This window comes from Colius striatus, chromosome 4, assembly GCF_028858725.1.
Source record: "Colius striatus isolate bColStr4 chromosome 4, bColStr4.1.hap1, whole genome shotgun sequence".
Classification (NCBI taxonomy): Eukaryota; Metazoa; Chordata; class Aves; order Coliiformes; family Coliidae; genus Colius; species Colius striatus.
Window position 1 is genome coordinate 54848030 of NC_084762.1, and position 17247 is coordinate 54865276.

Genomic DNA, 17247 nt, shown 5'->3' on the forward strand with positions numbered 1-17247 from the left:
CTTTTCTTTTCTTTTCTTTTCTTTTCTTTTCTTTTCTTTTCTTTTCTTTTCTTTTCTTTTCTTTTCTTTTCTTTTCTTTTCTTTTCTTTTCTTTTCTTTTCTCTTCTCTTCTCTTCTCTTCTCTTCTCTTCTCTTCTCTTCTCTTCTCTTCTCTTCTCTTCTCTTTTCTTTTTCTTTTCTTGACTAAACAGCCCCAGTAAATTGAAGGAATGACTTTTGTTGCACCATTTTATCTCCATATTCTATTTATATTCATGAAAATTAAACACCACCTCAAGTCTCTAAATGCATTTGTATCTGACATTTTACCATTTAACCAAGAAATGGAATATATAACATAAATAGGATACTGAAAAGGATACCTGCAATTAAAAAGAGGTATTTCTTAAGGGAGCTCGATATTTAGGATATCTGAGACTGGAAACATAAGTAACAGATACTAAACCAAGAAAAGGCCATTTTTAATTCTAGTAGAATAAATGCTTGGATCATTTTCATAAATTATATAGTTAGACTACTTTTTTAGCTGCTGTCCAAACAGGCCAACAAGGCAGGAAGACAGGAAACATTGTTCATCAATGTTATTTAGAAATACTTGATTTGAGTGATGCATATGTCTTGTACCTCTCTCCTGTTTAAAAGGTTCCTGAAAAGTGATCATGAAGAGAGTAAAGAAGAAAAGGAGAGAAACTTAGGCACCATATCCAGGAGAGATAAAGGTCATCTTTTTTATTATACTTAGAAAGATTAGGTATGGGAAAAAAAACTTTCTGGGGACTTCTTTTTTTTCCCTAACCTCAACCTAAATCAGTAGTTGTTAATATCCCTAGCGTACTAGATATTAATTTCTTCTCTCTGGCCATTTTGGAATTTTCATTGGAGACTGAGGCTAGAAATAAAAACATTGCAGTGCTTTGTTCTAAAGCCTCCTCTTTTATTGCATCAAGTGAATGTAAATATTCCCAAGAATAACATTAATTTTACTAGATTAGAAAGAAAGTATTCAGTAAGCCTATGTATACATTATTCCTTGGGGAATTGTATCATCTAAATAAATTAATTGCAATCAATGAAGCATGTACTTTAACTGTAGATCTTCTATTGAAGGAGCACATGGGACTCAAAAGGCTTAAAGAACATATTTTTAATTACAGTTTGCCCATGAAAGGAAAAATATTTAGTCTCTTAAACTAAGAACAATGGCTGAACAGAATTCTGTGCTCCATAAATGGTCATTGATCTTTTTCCTTTCATCACAATAATAGTCAATAATATTGGTGATAGAGTTGCTACCTGAATTTCAGAAAATATTTGATGTAAAATAGTAAAATTTGATGTAAAATAGTAAAATAAATTTGAAAATTTATGGATTACCTGCAAATGAAGAAGGAAAAAAACCCAAGTAATATTATGAAAATACCTGAAGAAAAACTGACACTTAAATTTATGGAAAATGCTAAAAAATGTAGTTGATTGCAAATGCAGAAACATTCTCTAGAAATTCATAATATGGGGACATTTTTTTGTCCTCTTAAACAGTTACATTTCTTAGTAAAGGGACACTATATATTTAGGACATTCTATGTATCTATATATTAGTCCATTTTTATGTGTATATTTGTATACATTTATATATTTGGTTCATCATAGAGTTTCTTCTTTCAATCTATTTTGGGAAACAAAACTTAAGCTTATCCTTTATTTTGACATAACAAATGTGTCACAGCATCCTTTTTTATGACACAAAATTTTAACATTGGCAAATGGATAAACTGTTCTCAGGAGCTGAAAACTGAAAATATTTTTCTTTATATATTAATAAAATCTTTCCTTGTTACATTATGCTGAGTTTAGAATAAAAAATGTCCACCTTTACTTCTGAAGAATTATTCTGGAAAATACTGCAGGTCTGAAGACGCCAAAGTGCCTGAAGCAATGCCATGGCTGGGAACTTAAGGAGAAGTCTGGCTTCTTTTCTAAAGAAAGTGATGGCTCTGATGGCTCTGATGGTGTGTAACTGCTGAGTGTCCAGAGTCACTGATCCAACTGGCATGCTCAGAATAATCATGAATTCCAGCAGGTTAAGGATACAACAGCATGCAGTTTCTAGTGTTTTTGTTTAAATATGCAGCCAGAAGTCATGCTGCTTCCCATTATTTGTTTAACAGCCTACTGTTTATAGTACTTGCCTAATAGAAGCAATAGTCACTTAACTCTCCAACCTATTGTTCCCATGAGCCTACCCTAATGGCAGTAGATGAGTAGGTGAAGTAGGCTGCTTTTCAAAAGCAGCCCCAGACAGTGGGAGAGTATGCAAATATAATGCAGACTTCTGATACTGTGCAAAAAGAATTTGAAGAAAAGATGCTCTCTGTGAGAGGAGAGACTTCTGGAAAAGTATTAATTATGAGTTTGCATTTTTAAGTAGATTAGTAAAGTTCCTATAGGCCATGATCCACTCTTCACAGGCCTTGAACTATTCCATCAGGATCTCTCCTTCACCCACACAGGTGACACCCATAGTGGATTTTTTGTGTTGTCTTCCCTCTATAGAGCTCACTGAATACAGAGTCTCAGTGTTTAACACTGAAGTTCCAGCTTTATTCAGGACCCAGTCTTAGTTTTGGAGTGTTTACATCCTTTATGGCTTGTATCTCTTGGTTGTTCATGATGGTGGGACCCTTTGCTTTGAAAAAAGAAAAATGCCTGAGTGGAAGAAATCTCTGATATTGTAAAATAATTGTTCTGAGTACTTCTTAAAGATTGAGGTTTTCCAATGAAACTACAAAATCTATGGAAATACTGAGATGTTAGAGAGAAGGCAACTATTGACAGATTTCACCCCACTGTCAAAAAATAATGAACTGCAACATCAGTTCAATAAATGTTAAGGACTGTACTACTAATTCCCTAATAGAGGCTATTGACTGTGACAAGCAAGAGATCAGGATAGTCTAGGTTTAATTTAAATACCAGGAAAAATGAAACAGGCTTTATTCTAATAAAGCAAAAAAAAAAGCAGCTTGTTAAAAAATAAGTTATGAAGAGAAACATGAAAATTATATTAGGTAGAGTATACTGAATATCATGTTCTTGATCTAATCATCCCCTAAGGGTTTTTATCTCTTGGAGGAGGTATTTTAGCAGCAGTTTCCTCTGCCTTGCTGTCTTTCAGAATAGGACTGCGTTCTGATTCTTTCTCAACGCAGTTTTATTTGGATATGACTGCTTGAAAAAAATATATCTTAAATGGTTCCTTTATTCTTAGTAATTAATTTAGGAAGCTTTTACTTACTTCAAGAATGTATAAAAATGGAAATTATATGTCATTACTTTAGTCCTTTACATGCCAGCTTTTCCCATCTGTTTAGAAGTCAATTGAATTTCAAGCAATTTCAAGATATTTAGCAACTCTATTCTCCTCTCATCTGATTTACCTCCACATTCTCTTTGTCCTCAATCTCCATAGACTATCAGAATCTTTCAGAAATCATAGCCATTTCCTCTCGTATATTCCCATTAACAACTGAGAAGGAATGACAGGATTAATCTTTAATTTGTCAATAGCTACTTATGAGCAATGGAAGAGTCCTACTGTTGTCAATCTCAATGGTGCTCTACCTTATTCTTTGCTAAAAATTCCTTTCCAGAGTGTATTTTAAAGGTGAAAATATGCAGTGAGAAGTTTGATACACTGCCCCACTGACAATTATTGTAGATATAAATGAGTGACTTTAGAAAATTTTGGGCAGCTTCAAATGGATTATAGAATGTGAACTGCTACAATTGCTATGTAGTACTCTGTGTGCCACCAAAGAATAATATGACAGTGTAAAAAAAATACTGAATCTGGTTTACTAAAAATAGTAAGTAGTATTGTTTTAAAACAGATATCAAGACAGATACAATTGCATCAAAATCAAACACAGAATTATTTAAATTGGGTGAGTTGTTCTATTTGTCCAGTCAAAATTCTTCTCAGAGAATGGGCAAGATAAGTTTCTCAGGATAATGGCCAGACAACTTCTGAATATCTTTAAGTACTGAAATTCAGTAACGTCTCTCACCAATAGAAATAATTCAGTTAGTCCTTTTAAGTACTAAAAGACCTCAAATGTGCTTTGATACTTGATTTCCTTGCCATAATGCCACAAAGTAGACACATTGAAAAAATCTATTTCTGTAGCTCTAGCAAGGTACATACTCTGAATTTCAATTGCAGAATATTTATTTGTTTTTATAAAAATAGTTTATTTTCAGTCTATTGTGAATAAAAAATTGAAAAAGCTAAATGAGAAAGGCAATGACCCATAACATTATCTCTGTTAGCTGTAGTGAATGATAAAATAGGCTTTGAATCATAGAATGGTAGGGGTTGGAAGGGACCTTTAGAGATCATCTAGTCCAACTCCCCTGCAGAAGCAGGTCACCTAGGTCGCATATGAACATGTCCAGATGGGTCTTGAAGACCTCCAAGGAAGGAGATTCCACAACCCCTCTGGGCAGCCTGTGCCACTGCTCCATCACCCTCAAGTAAAATATTTTTTTCTTAGATTTAAGTGGAGCTTTTTGTGTTCCAGCTTCATCCCATTACCCCTTGTCCTGTTGCTAGCTACTATAGAAAAAGAGATGTCCCAACCTCCTGACACCTACCGTTTAGATATTTATAAATGTTAATAAGATCTTCCCTCAATCTCCTCTTCTCCAGACTAAATGGCCCCATTTCCCGCAGCCTTTCCTCATATGAAAGATGTTCCATACCCCTGATCATGTTGGTGGCCCTGCGCTAGACTCTCTCCAGCACTTCCCTGTCCTTCTTGAGCTGAGGAGCCCAGAACTGGACACAGGACTCCAGATGAGGTCTCACCAGGGCAGAGTAGAGGGGGAGAAGAACCTCCCTTGACCTGCTGGCCACACTCTTCTTGATGCATCCCAGGATGCCATTGGCCTTCTTGGCCATGAGGGCACATTGCTGGCTCATGCTCAGTTTATTATCAATCAGGACTCCCAGGTCTCTCTCTGCAGAGCTGCTCTTCAGCAGTTTCACCCCCAGCCTGTACTGGTGCATGGGGTTGTTCCTTCCCAGATGCAGGACTCTGCACTTGTCCTTGTTGAACCTCATGAGGTTCCTCTCTGCCCAACTCTGAAGTCAGTCAAGATCCCGCTGAATGGCAGCACAGCCTTCTGGGGAATCAGCCAGTCCTCCCAGTTTGGTGTCATCAGCCAACTTGCTGAGGGTACACTCTGTCCCCTCATCCAGGTTGTTCATGAAGATGTTGAAGAAGACTGGCCCCAGAACCGATCCCTGTGGGACTCCACTGGCCACAGGCCTCCAACTCGACTCTGTGCCATTGATCACCACCCTCTGGGCTCTGTCATTCAGCCAACTCTCGATCCACCTCACTGTCCACTCATCCAAGCCACACTGCTTGAGCTTTCTGAGGAGGATGTTATGGGAGATAGTGTAAAAAGCTTTGCTGAAGTCAAGATAGATGACATCCACTGCTCTCCCCTCATCTAGCCATCTGGTTATGCACTCGTAGAAGGCTATCAGGTTGGTCAAACAGGATTTCCCCTTGGTGAAGCCATGTTGACTCCCCCTGATAACCATCTTATCCTTCATATGTTCAGTGATAACATTCAGGATGAGTTTTTCCATCACCTTTCCAGCCTGTATTTTCCTGGGTTGTCCTTCCTGCCCTTTTTGAAGACTGGTGTGACATTGGCCTTTCTCCAGTCCTCAGGCACCTCCCCTGTCCTCCATGATTGTTCAAAAATGATGGAGAGAGGGTTAGCAATCACATCAGCCAGCTCTCTCAGCACTCTAGGATGCATCCCATCAGGACCCATTGACTTATGAGTCTTAAGCTTGCCCAACAAGTCTTTAACCTCTTCCTCTTCCACCCAGAGCAAGTCCTCTGCTGTCCTGGCCATCCTGTTATCCTTGCTGGACTGGGCTTCCCGAGGGTCAGCCTTTGCCGTAAAGACTGAAGCAAAGAAGGCATTCAGTACTTTGGCCTTCTCTGCATCCTCTGACACCAGGGCACCCTCTGTGTTTAGCAGCGGGCCCACATTCTCCTTGGCCATCCTCCTGCTGATGTACTTGAAAAATGCCTTATTGCTGTCCTTAACATCCCTGGCTAAATTTAATTCTAGAAGGGCTCTAGCCTTGCACCCCTGCATGCCCCGGCAATGTTCCTGTACTCTTCCCAAGAAGCCAGCCCCTGTTTCCACCTCTCATAGAGAGACCACTTTCTTAAACTTCTGCAGGTTTTATCCATTCAACTGTGTTTTTTTCAAAGTTAGTCCTTATGAGCCATTCAAAATCCACTGAAAATCCTTTTAAAAGCAAAAAAAACCCAAACCCAAAATAACTCTAACAAATCTATGGCTTGGTTACTATTATGAAATAAGCATAAATATATGCTTGATTTCCTAACAGCATTCATCTCATTAGATCAACATGCAGAATTATTTGAAATTTTGAAGAAGTTCAATCTTGGTATTTCTTTACAACTATATTTCTGATGACATATTAGAGGCAGTTTGGGTTTTTTTTCAGTTAGTGATTTTTTTATTTGGTAAAAATAAAAAGTCTAGAATTTTTACTTTAAGTACATTTTCTATTGTCAAAAGCAAAGTATTTTTCTGACAATTTTATTCAAAGTGATAATTAACAAAAAAGAACATTTCAGTCACTTGTGTTAGAGTTAGTATCAAGTGACCAATATTATTGTAAAAATGTCTTGCTTTCATCACTCTGTTTTCTGTTCCTCCTACTTATAATCATTTTTTATATATATCATTGAAATAGTCTTTGAAATGTACTTTCATTTGAAGGAAAATTGTCTGATGTTTCTGATAAGGAAGGAATAATAATGTTATGCATATATGGAAAATTTTTTGATTAGTTTCTTAGTACATGATATAACTTGAATTTAAATATAAACAAGTTTTTCTGCATTGATTTACAGATCAAGAAAAATATTTATCATTTTCAGTTTAGAAATTAAGATTAATTAAGCTTATTGCTTAAAGATCTCAAAAGCTCTAAATAATTTTGACAAAAGTTTATTTAGTATAGCAAATGAACGATAAAATTACCTTAGAGAGAATTCTTTATTCAATTGAACATTAAATTTTTATAGTGCCTGTTTTTTTTTCCCCTGTTAGTAACTGGCACTGGTAATCTTGGTCACGAAGACCCCATGTAACTGCATCAAACCTTCTCACGTGTAGATTTTTATGTTCTCTAGGAGAGCTGTATAGTGTTATAATTTCTGACTAGTCCACTAGTAGATAAAACTTCTTCATTGCTTCTCTTATGAAACTTTGCTGCTATGCACTGATTGGCAGTTGCTGACCATATAATGTCCAGAAGGTTTAATAAGAAAATTCAATAAGCAACACGGCTTAAAAGAGGCATCTCTCTGCCTTAATAGTATTAAAGAAATTCTGGCTACACCGTACCTTAAAAATGATCACTTGCTATCATGTTTCTGTTTGCAGTAGTCATTAATCTTTAAAAGATTATATGTATAGAATTATTTTTTATTGACTCTAATAATTGCTTCATTTCTGTGAATGTGGAACTTGATTTCAAATGATGGTTTATCTCATCAGTTACATTTCTTATTCTAGGAGTTAATAAATGGGAATTGTATTCTCTGAAAGTCCTGAGAAAGACTTAACACTTTAAGATTGCAGAAGTCTTTTTTCTTTTGATAATCAGATAGGCCATCACCCAGTAGCCATGAATAGCATTATTCCATATAATTTTGATGTTGGTCTCATTACAAAATGAAGTATTTAAATACCATATTTTAAGTCTAAATGATCATTTGTATACGTAAATATATATCTGCATTGCTAATTTTGTAAATAGCTCAAACTTCAATCTCACAAAGATGTAAAAGTATTTGTAAGTCAGGTCTTGTGAAGTTATTGTTACCAAAAAAAAAAAGGTATCTTTAAGTATACACTGAGTATTTGCAGTTTTATTCTGGCTGTGTGAGCAGTTTGAAGTGTAAACATCTAATTCTTTAGAAATTTGATTCTAATGTTATGCAAACTCAAAAATTCTATTGCTAAAATTATTTTGAAATAAGTCTAATCTATTACCCATCATCTGTATTTTTTATATACTCAGATATTTGGGGTTATCACAGTTTTATGGTTACCTTCTCCTTTTGATGGAACTCAGCAGAAATTTAAAAGGCTTTCAGGATGTGAGCAAAGCAGCTATGTGAGTAGTATGATCTCTCAGAGACAGTCAGGCAGCCTAAAATTAACTAGTTTAGTCTAAATTCTGCTTATTAGTACTTTTCAGGGAAATAGAAAATGGAAAGCAAAACAATATTTGCAGCCAGTCCTTGAAATCTAATTGGAAACTACTCCTGGGGCAAGTTAAGAATAAAAAACATTTCCTTAAGTGATTCACTGTCACCTGAGAAATATGTCAGTTGTTTGCTCGGTGGCATCATCAAAGACTTCAATGACACTGTCTAGTGACTTGTAACATTCTGATCTTTCTCTTCATTCAGCATATTTCAGTAGTGTAACCTGAAGGGACAAAGATTAATGTGACACATTCATCAGAAAGGAGGGGCCATGCCCTCCAGCTGGATTATGTGAAATATTTTTTGTTTGACCCATTTATGTTTTAGAGCCTAGAAAGTATATTATGTTTATACTGTGTATATTTAAATGAAGAAGGAAAATAGTCATTAATCAAAAGCCCTAAACAGAGTCAAGCTACCAGGCTTTAAAACAGATGATGTTTATTTTCTTGCCACCTGAGTGTTTAAACCATCAAAAAAACCCCAGAATTTTTTTCCTGGATTAAAGTTTGCAGCCTCCCTTGTGCCTGCTCATAAATACAGTCGTTGAAACATGAACCAGCAGGAATTCAAATATGATCAAATATCAAAGATGGTTTTGTCCATTAAAAAAAACAAAACCAAACAGAATCCTACTATTTACAGTTAAAAATGGCAAAAAAGAGAGGAAATAATGCCATTATGATACATAGTAGTTTTTTTAATTCACAATGTGTATGAGACCTCATTATCAAAGAGTTTGCTGAGAATTGCTGTTTAAGAGCAAGACAGATGATCTGAAGCTTCTCATTTCAGCTGTAAAATGCTGATGGGGAAATTTTCTTGTATTTTTATTTTATTGTTCTTCCTAAAATATAATAATTTTTTTATAAAAGCTCTGGAGAAGTCTCTCTGAAAGTCATGGCTGTTTAAGATATTTTACCATTATATTTGACTGATATGAAATATGGCAATTTATGGTAATTTATCTTGCTTGATATCTACCTGTGTGATATATATGCATACTAAATTGAGATTATGGATTTTTGTTTGAAGAGTGTCCTGTTTCATTTATCATTTTTATATATATATATTTTTTCTTTTAACTACATGACTTAACTCATAAACCCTAATAGCTTACTGAATGTTTCTTACTGAATCAGCAGCCACTAAGTTAACTAATTTATGTCACCACTTGATTTTGAAGTATGAGCTGCTTAGGGTAAGTTAAAAAACAGGGCTGCAAAGTGGAATGTTGTTAAAAATACAATCTATTTTCACTTCCACCACATTTGTCGTTAATAGTCATCAGTTTACGGGGACTCATGAAAGTTTCTAAGATAAAAAATGTAACCTGTTTTTTATCTTTATAAAGGAGTATTCTTTACACTGTCTGTTTGGGATTCTCGTTTATTTCCATTCATTGAGTGTCTGTGGTTGTACAGATTTCAGAGAGAATCTCATAAAATATGTATTCTGGGCCAACTCCTCATGTAAAGCATTAAGATATGTTCCTAAACTCACAAGTCAAATTTTCATATTCATAGACTATTTCAATACATATATAGATAAGAATTACTAATTGTGAAAGTTAAGATCCCCTTTCCAAATACATAATTTTCTTGAAGCAATTCATAGGCAAAGCTTCTTTAGAGGTCAAAGTGTTTACTGATAACAGAAATGTCTCAAGAACATGGCTTCTATTTTATCTCATAGGTCAAAATTTTTCAATGATTTCTCAATTTCATTTTGTAAAAATTAAATATATTGTATCACTTGACATATTCAGTGTTTCTAGATAAACTGAGACCACTTTAGGAACGTATAAGTAAAATAGTTATGAAGTATTTGTCCATTTTTGCCTTATTTTCCAGAATCTAGCCCATACAGTTTTAATCCACGTGTGTGAATATGTACATGCACTCAAAGAACTGTGTAAATGTTCCTAAATATAATCATACAGCTCGTGCTTAACGATTCTTCTTTATGTTTAATAGTGGATATTTAGTCTGAAGGAGAAATGTCTTTTTGTTAATAACACTTTGTTACAGCAGATTGTCTGAAAAATCAATCTAATTCCTTCTCATGATCTACAGAGACAAGGGAGAAATATCTGAAGGAGAAATTGCTTTAAATTTCAAGGCTGCTTTAGTATTAAGGCAATGAAACGTGAAATATCAATACATCTGTACAGCATGAATGACTATATCCTGTTACTCTGATGTAGAAAGTAGAAATGAGGAATGTGAGTAAGAAAAACACTAACTGAAAACAGAATACATACAATACTACGATATTAAATATCATCTGGCAGGATGATATCTGACTGTGTGCCTGATTTTAATGAAACTAATCAAGATAGAACCAAATCAGTTCAGTTTAACTAATTAAAAAGTAGATGTCTGAATTCTTAGAAATGAGATCATTCATTCTCTCAGTTCTAAAGAGGAGAATGTGTCAAAATTCTGCATATAGTAGTGCAAGTTTTAATACTAATTTTACTATTCTGTGTATCCCCTTTTGGTCACTGAGCTGTACAAATTCCTGCTAAGTCAGAGGGATGGCAATCACTACTTAACTTGAATGTGTAACAAAATGAAACAGCAAAATTAACATTTCTTTGACAGATAAAACAATAAAAATTAGGGAAATGGGAATAAACATTGAATTGAAATAATTTAAAGCTGTACCTATCTGTTGTTTCTTTGATTTCTTTTTATTTTTTTTCCTCTGATTATTTCTTCATTCAAGAATGAATGAAATTTCAGAGAATGTGGCTTTTTAATTATGCCATGACAGTACAGTTTTGAACACTCTGCTTGATTCTGAAGTTACTATTCTACGGGTCTTTCTTTTTGAGTTTTATAAACTTGTTTAATCTCCAAACCAGCAGATATTTAAACACATGTTCTTCATTGGACCCAAGACTTTATTATAGTAGTAATTGTTGCTATTGGCAAAAGAATTAAATGTTGAGGTTTCACGGTAAATGTTAGAGGAACTGGTCTTCTCCCTGTCTCTATTTATAGACCATAAAATGTCTAATGAACTGTGATGGAGAGTTGTAGTGTAGGTTTCATACATGGGGATTTGAAAATGTAATTAATTTCCAGTGTGTTATATTATAATCCAACAGAAAAAAATAAAAGAAAGTAGAAGAAAAAAATCCAACCAACCAACCAACCAACTCAAAAACCAAACCAACAGACCTCCTTTGTTTAATGTATATTCTGTAAAGAACTGTTACATGAAAATGCTTTTCCCAACTGTAGTAAAATAAACTTGTGTAAATTGCTTTTTAAAAAGTATGGGACATTGAAAATCGCTAAGGATAAAACATGCAATACAATCAATCATTTTAGATACATTTGTACCGTTGGTGAACTTGCTAACTCTTTGACTATTGATATGATTGTAGCTATTTTTCCTAAGCTATCTTCCTTACAGGTTCATTACTGACATTTAAGACAGAGAATGCCACAGATAAAGTTGAAATTAGTTTCACAAAGAAATTTAAAAATAAATCTACTCCATTAGCAGCACTGTGTGAAATATGCGTTGATCTGTTTTTCATAGCAGTAGTGTACCAGTAATTGTACCAGTAATTGTATTTTATTTCTAATATCATAGCTATAAATCAGAAGTTGCATGATATGTCTACTTCTTGTTCAGATATTCTCCAGAAGCTGTTGTAGTGGAGACTCTTTAAAGATTTGATATTAAATTACTCAAACTTTATAGATGGATAGATAGGGTATTAGGTCCTAAAATGGATTTTAATAGGTCCTAGTTAATAAAACTATGTTGGAAGATCCTAAATTAACAGTAAGATTAGACAGCATTCTGGTTAACTGTAGTTCCAAAGTCTGTTCAAAGAAGTGTCTGAAAACAGACTGTTAATTTGCCATTCCTAAGCACAGTGGTTCAAAACTCCTACAAATAGGGATTTTCAGAGGGAAGAAAAATCAACTTGTAGTTATTTGTCAATAAATCAATAAATATTGTAAGTTCAGATTGTTTAATGGATAATTTTGAAGTTTTATGCGGAGACTGACTCTACATTGCAGTGTAACAACCATTACTTGGTTTTGTATTCCTGGCTAGTGGTTCCTTACACTTCACATTAAATTTCTCTGATGTGATCTGTCAGCAAATATGTGGAATTACTTCAGGGAGTTTTTAATGAGGTAATAGACTTTTAACATCCGCTGAGCATGTGATTTAGATTTTTATTGTTACTAGTACAATAAATATTTGCTCTGATGTTTTTGGGTTGTCCTAGCAGGCATCCTTTATACAAGTTCATGGTATAAGTGAACTGCCAATACATCTTATGTGTCAATGGTTCAAAGTTTGTAGCTAATTTAATAGACATCAGCTTCTTTGCATGAAATAATTTTAATTCATTTGAGAAGAGTGTCTGAGGATTTTTTCATATTGATTTTTCTGTCAGATAGTCTACATGGGCTGGACAGAAGAACGGGAACAAGACTCCCTTCAGGATCGAATGTACACACCAAAGTTTTTAGCACTAAGAGGATCTTCCCTGTATAAATTTATAGCACCTCCAGTAAGTATATTTCTTATGCTTAGTGGGAATAAATGTTATTGATTAAAATAAATGTAATATGTTCAAGACGTTCACGATGAGACATCATAGACTTAACAGGGCTGCAGTTTACAGCATTGAAAAATTCCAGGGTGTGTAGTATAGAAGTGATAGAACATAGCTATTCATTAGATGGTTGGGCATCTAACAAGAATTTCTTTTCCTCCACTTACCCAAGTATTTAGAAAAGTACAAAAGAAATCTGCTTGAGCTAAAAGAAGGCTTTTCATTTTCCTTTGGCAGGCAGAACAAGCCTGAAGCAAGATGGTTAGAGTTAAACTGAACTATCATTCTAGTCAAACTGCTAAGACTTGGGGAAATATCAAAGCATTTCACATGCTGTGGAAATTGCAAGATCTCTATATTTAGATTTCATCCTGAATATAACTTTTTTATTGCTTGGGAACACCAAGAGGAAAGTAGAGAAGTAAATGAAATTGCTTAAGTGAAATATATTCATTATAATCTGACTGGCAACACTGGCAAGATTTTAACTGTTGTCTCATACTCAGAAATTTACTTTCAGTTCTATGATATGCCCAAACTGTAGCTAATGGAGATATTCTCTAGCCAGTAGCCAAGGAGCCAGTAGCAGTCCCGTATTGGCAGCAGAGAGTCATGTGGATTCATTGTTTTGTTTGTTGAGTGACATTTCTGACTACTACTAAACCCTGTGTCACCAGATCTAGGCTATAGCTCCTTCCTGACGGGAACATAGAATCATAGAATAGTTTAGATTGGAAGGAACCTTTAAAAATCTTGTAGTCCAGTCCCCTCACATTAAGCAGGACATCTTCAACTAGATCAGGTTGCTCAGAGCCCCTTTCAACCTGACCTTGAATGTTTCCAGGTATGGAGTATCTGCCACATGTTCCTGAGGTAGTTCAACACCAGCTTGCAAGTCTTTATATCACACATCAGTCACTATTGATGTTTGTTTAACAAAGCATTTAAGAATATATGAAAGACAAGAGGAATGGAAGTATGAACTGAAAATTTTGTTTGCTCAATGTTAGTACACTAGTTCACGTGTATGGGAGTTCTGCTCTCCCATGGCTAGTAATGAGTTTGGCTTCTGCTGGTCAATGTTTTTCAGGATCAGATTATGCTGCCAAGCATCCTAATTCAAAAGTAGCTCTTCTGGATTTGGCAGACCTACCTGAGCATTTACTGTCCGTCAAATAAAGCCACTTCTGATCTGGACTCTATATAGAAGCAGAAACAGTGCTAAGAGCTCCCCTTCAGTACAAAAGAGGAAGATTATTCTTTTGTAAGCACTATGGAAGGAACTATAAGCCCCTTTAATGAGAATTCAGTTGTGTTTCCAAAAGTAATGTGTTGCTAGTGGGAAAATGGGTCATGGGTGATGATTAATGGGTGTGGGAAGGACATGTTTAGGGCTGTGAACAAGAGTGACACAAGACAGAACAATTTTGTCAAGCTACTCCTGTATAAGACAAGCCACTGATCCTTGAAGTCTTTATAGGTCTTGTTCAAGCTGAGCTGCAAGCAAAACATGATTTTGTTTCCCAGATTCTGGTTCGAATTTTATAATAAATGTAAAGTTCAAACAAAGAGAAAAGTATTTTATCTTCGTGGAGTAGGAGGGAAGCAGAACGACAAACAGTCTTTTTAAAGGACAAAGAAAGAGTTCCTATAGAGCTACTTTCAACACGTGTTGTATAATTGCACATTTATATGCCCAGCAAATTATCTTCTTGCTAAAGACTGCAGTGAGCCTCTTAAAAGGAATTCTAAATTCCTAGTTTCTATATGCAAACTTTTACACATACAGGTATGTTTGCTATTCTGCAGATATATGTGTTTATCTCTTCTAGGGATTACAAAATGTTAAGAGCAAACTTTCAATGCTGCAGTTTCAGAGCTTCTACTTATGATGTGCATAAATGTAGTTATAAGAAGAAAAACATTTTTAATTATATTTGCAGTGTACGCTCCTTGGATAAAGTTGTCTGAACAGAGATATACTGCTAGTTTTTAATCTAGAAAATCAAATGAAAGTATTTCCTTGATCTCTGCCAAAATCTAACATAAGGGAAGCATGTGTTTAAACAGTGTACATCAGCAACCTCCCTCTGCCTATTTTCTTCTCTGTTTTTATCAATAGTACTTCTACTTTCTATGTTTGTATATATGAACAATTCTAATGTATTTATATGCATTTTGATAGCTTTAAATAAAATTACTTTTTCTCTTTTTCTGTTATTTCCTGGTACATTTTCTCCTGTAAAATTTTATGTCAAGTTTGGTGGGTTTCACTTTCTGAGAGTTTATAGTTAGAAATCTCAAAGAGAATGGACTTTAATTGAAAAAGACTTGCTAACACCTTTCTCTTAAAAGTTTCACTTTCTCTTAAAAGTGAACAGGGCAAGCGATTTCTCTGAGTATCTTAATTCTACAGTTGCTTTTGCTTTGCACATATCTTTATATGGAAAGAAGTCCCTTTTAGAAAGAAAAGCAGGAAACTAGGGGAGAAGGAGGAGCCCTGAGATTTTTCCACAAAGTGTGGAGCTTTCTATTTAAAAGCTTAAATAGAGCTCCAAATGACTTTGTGGATAGGGCAGTATGATTTCAGCTTGTGTAGCTGATAATTTGGGCTCAGTGGATCTGTAGCAAGACCCCTCTCTTTTTCTCTGTCCATGATGAGAAAGTTAATTTTTTGTCCATATTACAGGGAGCAACTTTCCTTCCTTCCTTCCTTCCCTACATATATAGCCTAAATTTTCATTCTCTTTTGTGTGTCCTGTCTTTTGAGACTTAATAATTCTTCTTTTTCCTTCTTACAGTTCACCTGGAAAGTTATTTATAGATTACTGTGATATTGCCTTGACTCGTCACTTACTGATTACGATAACTTATATTTTTCTGTCTTTTTTAAAATCTTGAAGCTTACTCTTGAATGATTTAACTCTTTCCTCTATGGAATTTAGTTGTGTAAAATAGATGCTTAAAATTAAAGCTGTTAAAAACCGATAGTTAATTGTTAAATAGTTAATGGTTTAGAATTTAGATAGAACTAGTCTATTCTTCAAATATTAGTTTGTTAGACTTTAGGAGAAGCTTAGTCTTGGTAAGAAAAAAAAAAAGAAAATATGTGTTTGCCTCTTATTTCTTGTTAGTTCTTCGTCTGGTTTACAAGGCACATGGAGTCTCTAGCACATAGTACGATTTGGGCCTTTGGTTATTAAAGATTTACAAACAGTGGATGTGAGTGGGAGCAAATTGTGGCATGCAATTACAAGGAGGGAAGTGGAGAGAAACATGCCATCTTATAGTCAAGGCTCTACGAGAGGAATTTAAGGGCTTCATCCTCTCAGGATCTCAATGCAACCCGTACTAGTTCGAAGGGGAAGCCTCAGCATTCAACATAGAGCAGCCTGCCTGCAAAGACACTATGTTGTAAGAACAAGGACATATTCAGGATGTCTCCTAAGCAAGCCTGGATGGAACAGTTTGGTCCCTGGTAGCTACTGCTCTAAGACTGTGTTTGGTCTGCTTGATCTTTCTGTATACATTACACAGTATGTAAATAGTTTAAGAATAGATTTTTTAAATTTATATAAACATAATTCTTGAAATAAACAAAATTCACTTACTTTTTTCCCTATTTGTTTTGTTTCTTTTCTTTTCTTTTCTTTTCTTTTCTTTTTTTTTTTTTTCAAAGGTGACAACCTGGGATTGGACACGAGCTGAGAAAACGTTTTCAGTTTATGAGATAATGTGCAAAATTCTCAAGGTATGATGAGAAAGTATAAAATAAATAATGAATTTGTCAGACCTGTTGCCAAGACAGAGCATAATATGTCAGTGGGAAACTGCATAAAGAGACAATTTTTCCCCTTTGAAGGCAATTTCAGAATTCCTAGTGTTGGTACACAGAGCCAATCTAGAAGGCATGGCAAAATTAGAAATAAACTAATTGTGACTAGGAAACTGTTTTATTTCTCCATAATGCTATATGAGTTTTATAGCTTTACTTTAATATCACATTTAACTAGTAGGACATTTCTTTTTCAGACTGATAAGCTAAAGAAATAGTGATCAATTTGATTGCTTTCAAATATGTTGATACAACTATCAGCATCTGCAGTGTTGTATTTCACTGAGAGCAAAGTCAAAATACACAATAGCATTCTAAAAAATTTTGTAAAATTTTTTCCCAGTTTCTTCAGTTTGCCTTAACTGTAATAAATGAGAAGAGATAATGAGATATGTTTAGAAATTTAAAACTATGAGTTGCAAATTGAATAAGGACGTTATTGTACATTGTATTTAATTTTTAATTTTGAATTCATTTGG

General features: G+C 34.6%; 1 protein-coding gene across 1 annotated transcript in view; it reads left to right on the forward strand.

Annotated features, from left to right (window-relative positions):
- The window catches only part of SNTG1 (syntrophin gamma 1), a 156304-nt gene that overhangs the window by 101478 nt on the left and 37579 nt on the right, over positions 1 to 17247 (forward strand). The window contains exons 13-14 of the mRNA XM_061995878.1: positions 12772 to 12888; positions 16613 to 16684. Of these exons, the coding sequence (XP_061851862.1) occupies positions 12772 to 12888; positions 16613 to 16684 (189 nt within the window). The remainder of the gene's footprint in view (positions 1 to 12771; positions 12889 to 16612; positions 16685 to 17247) is intronic.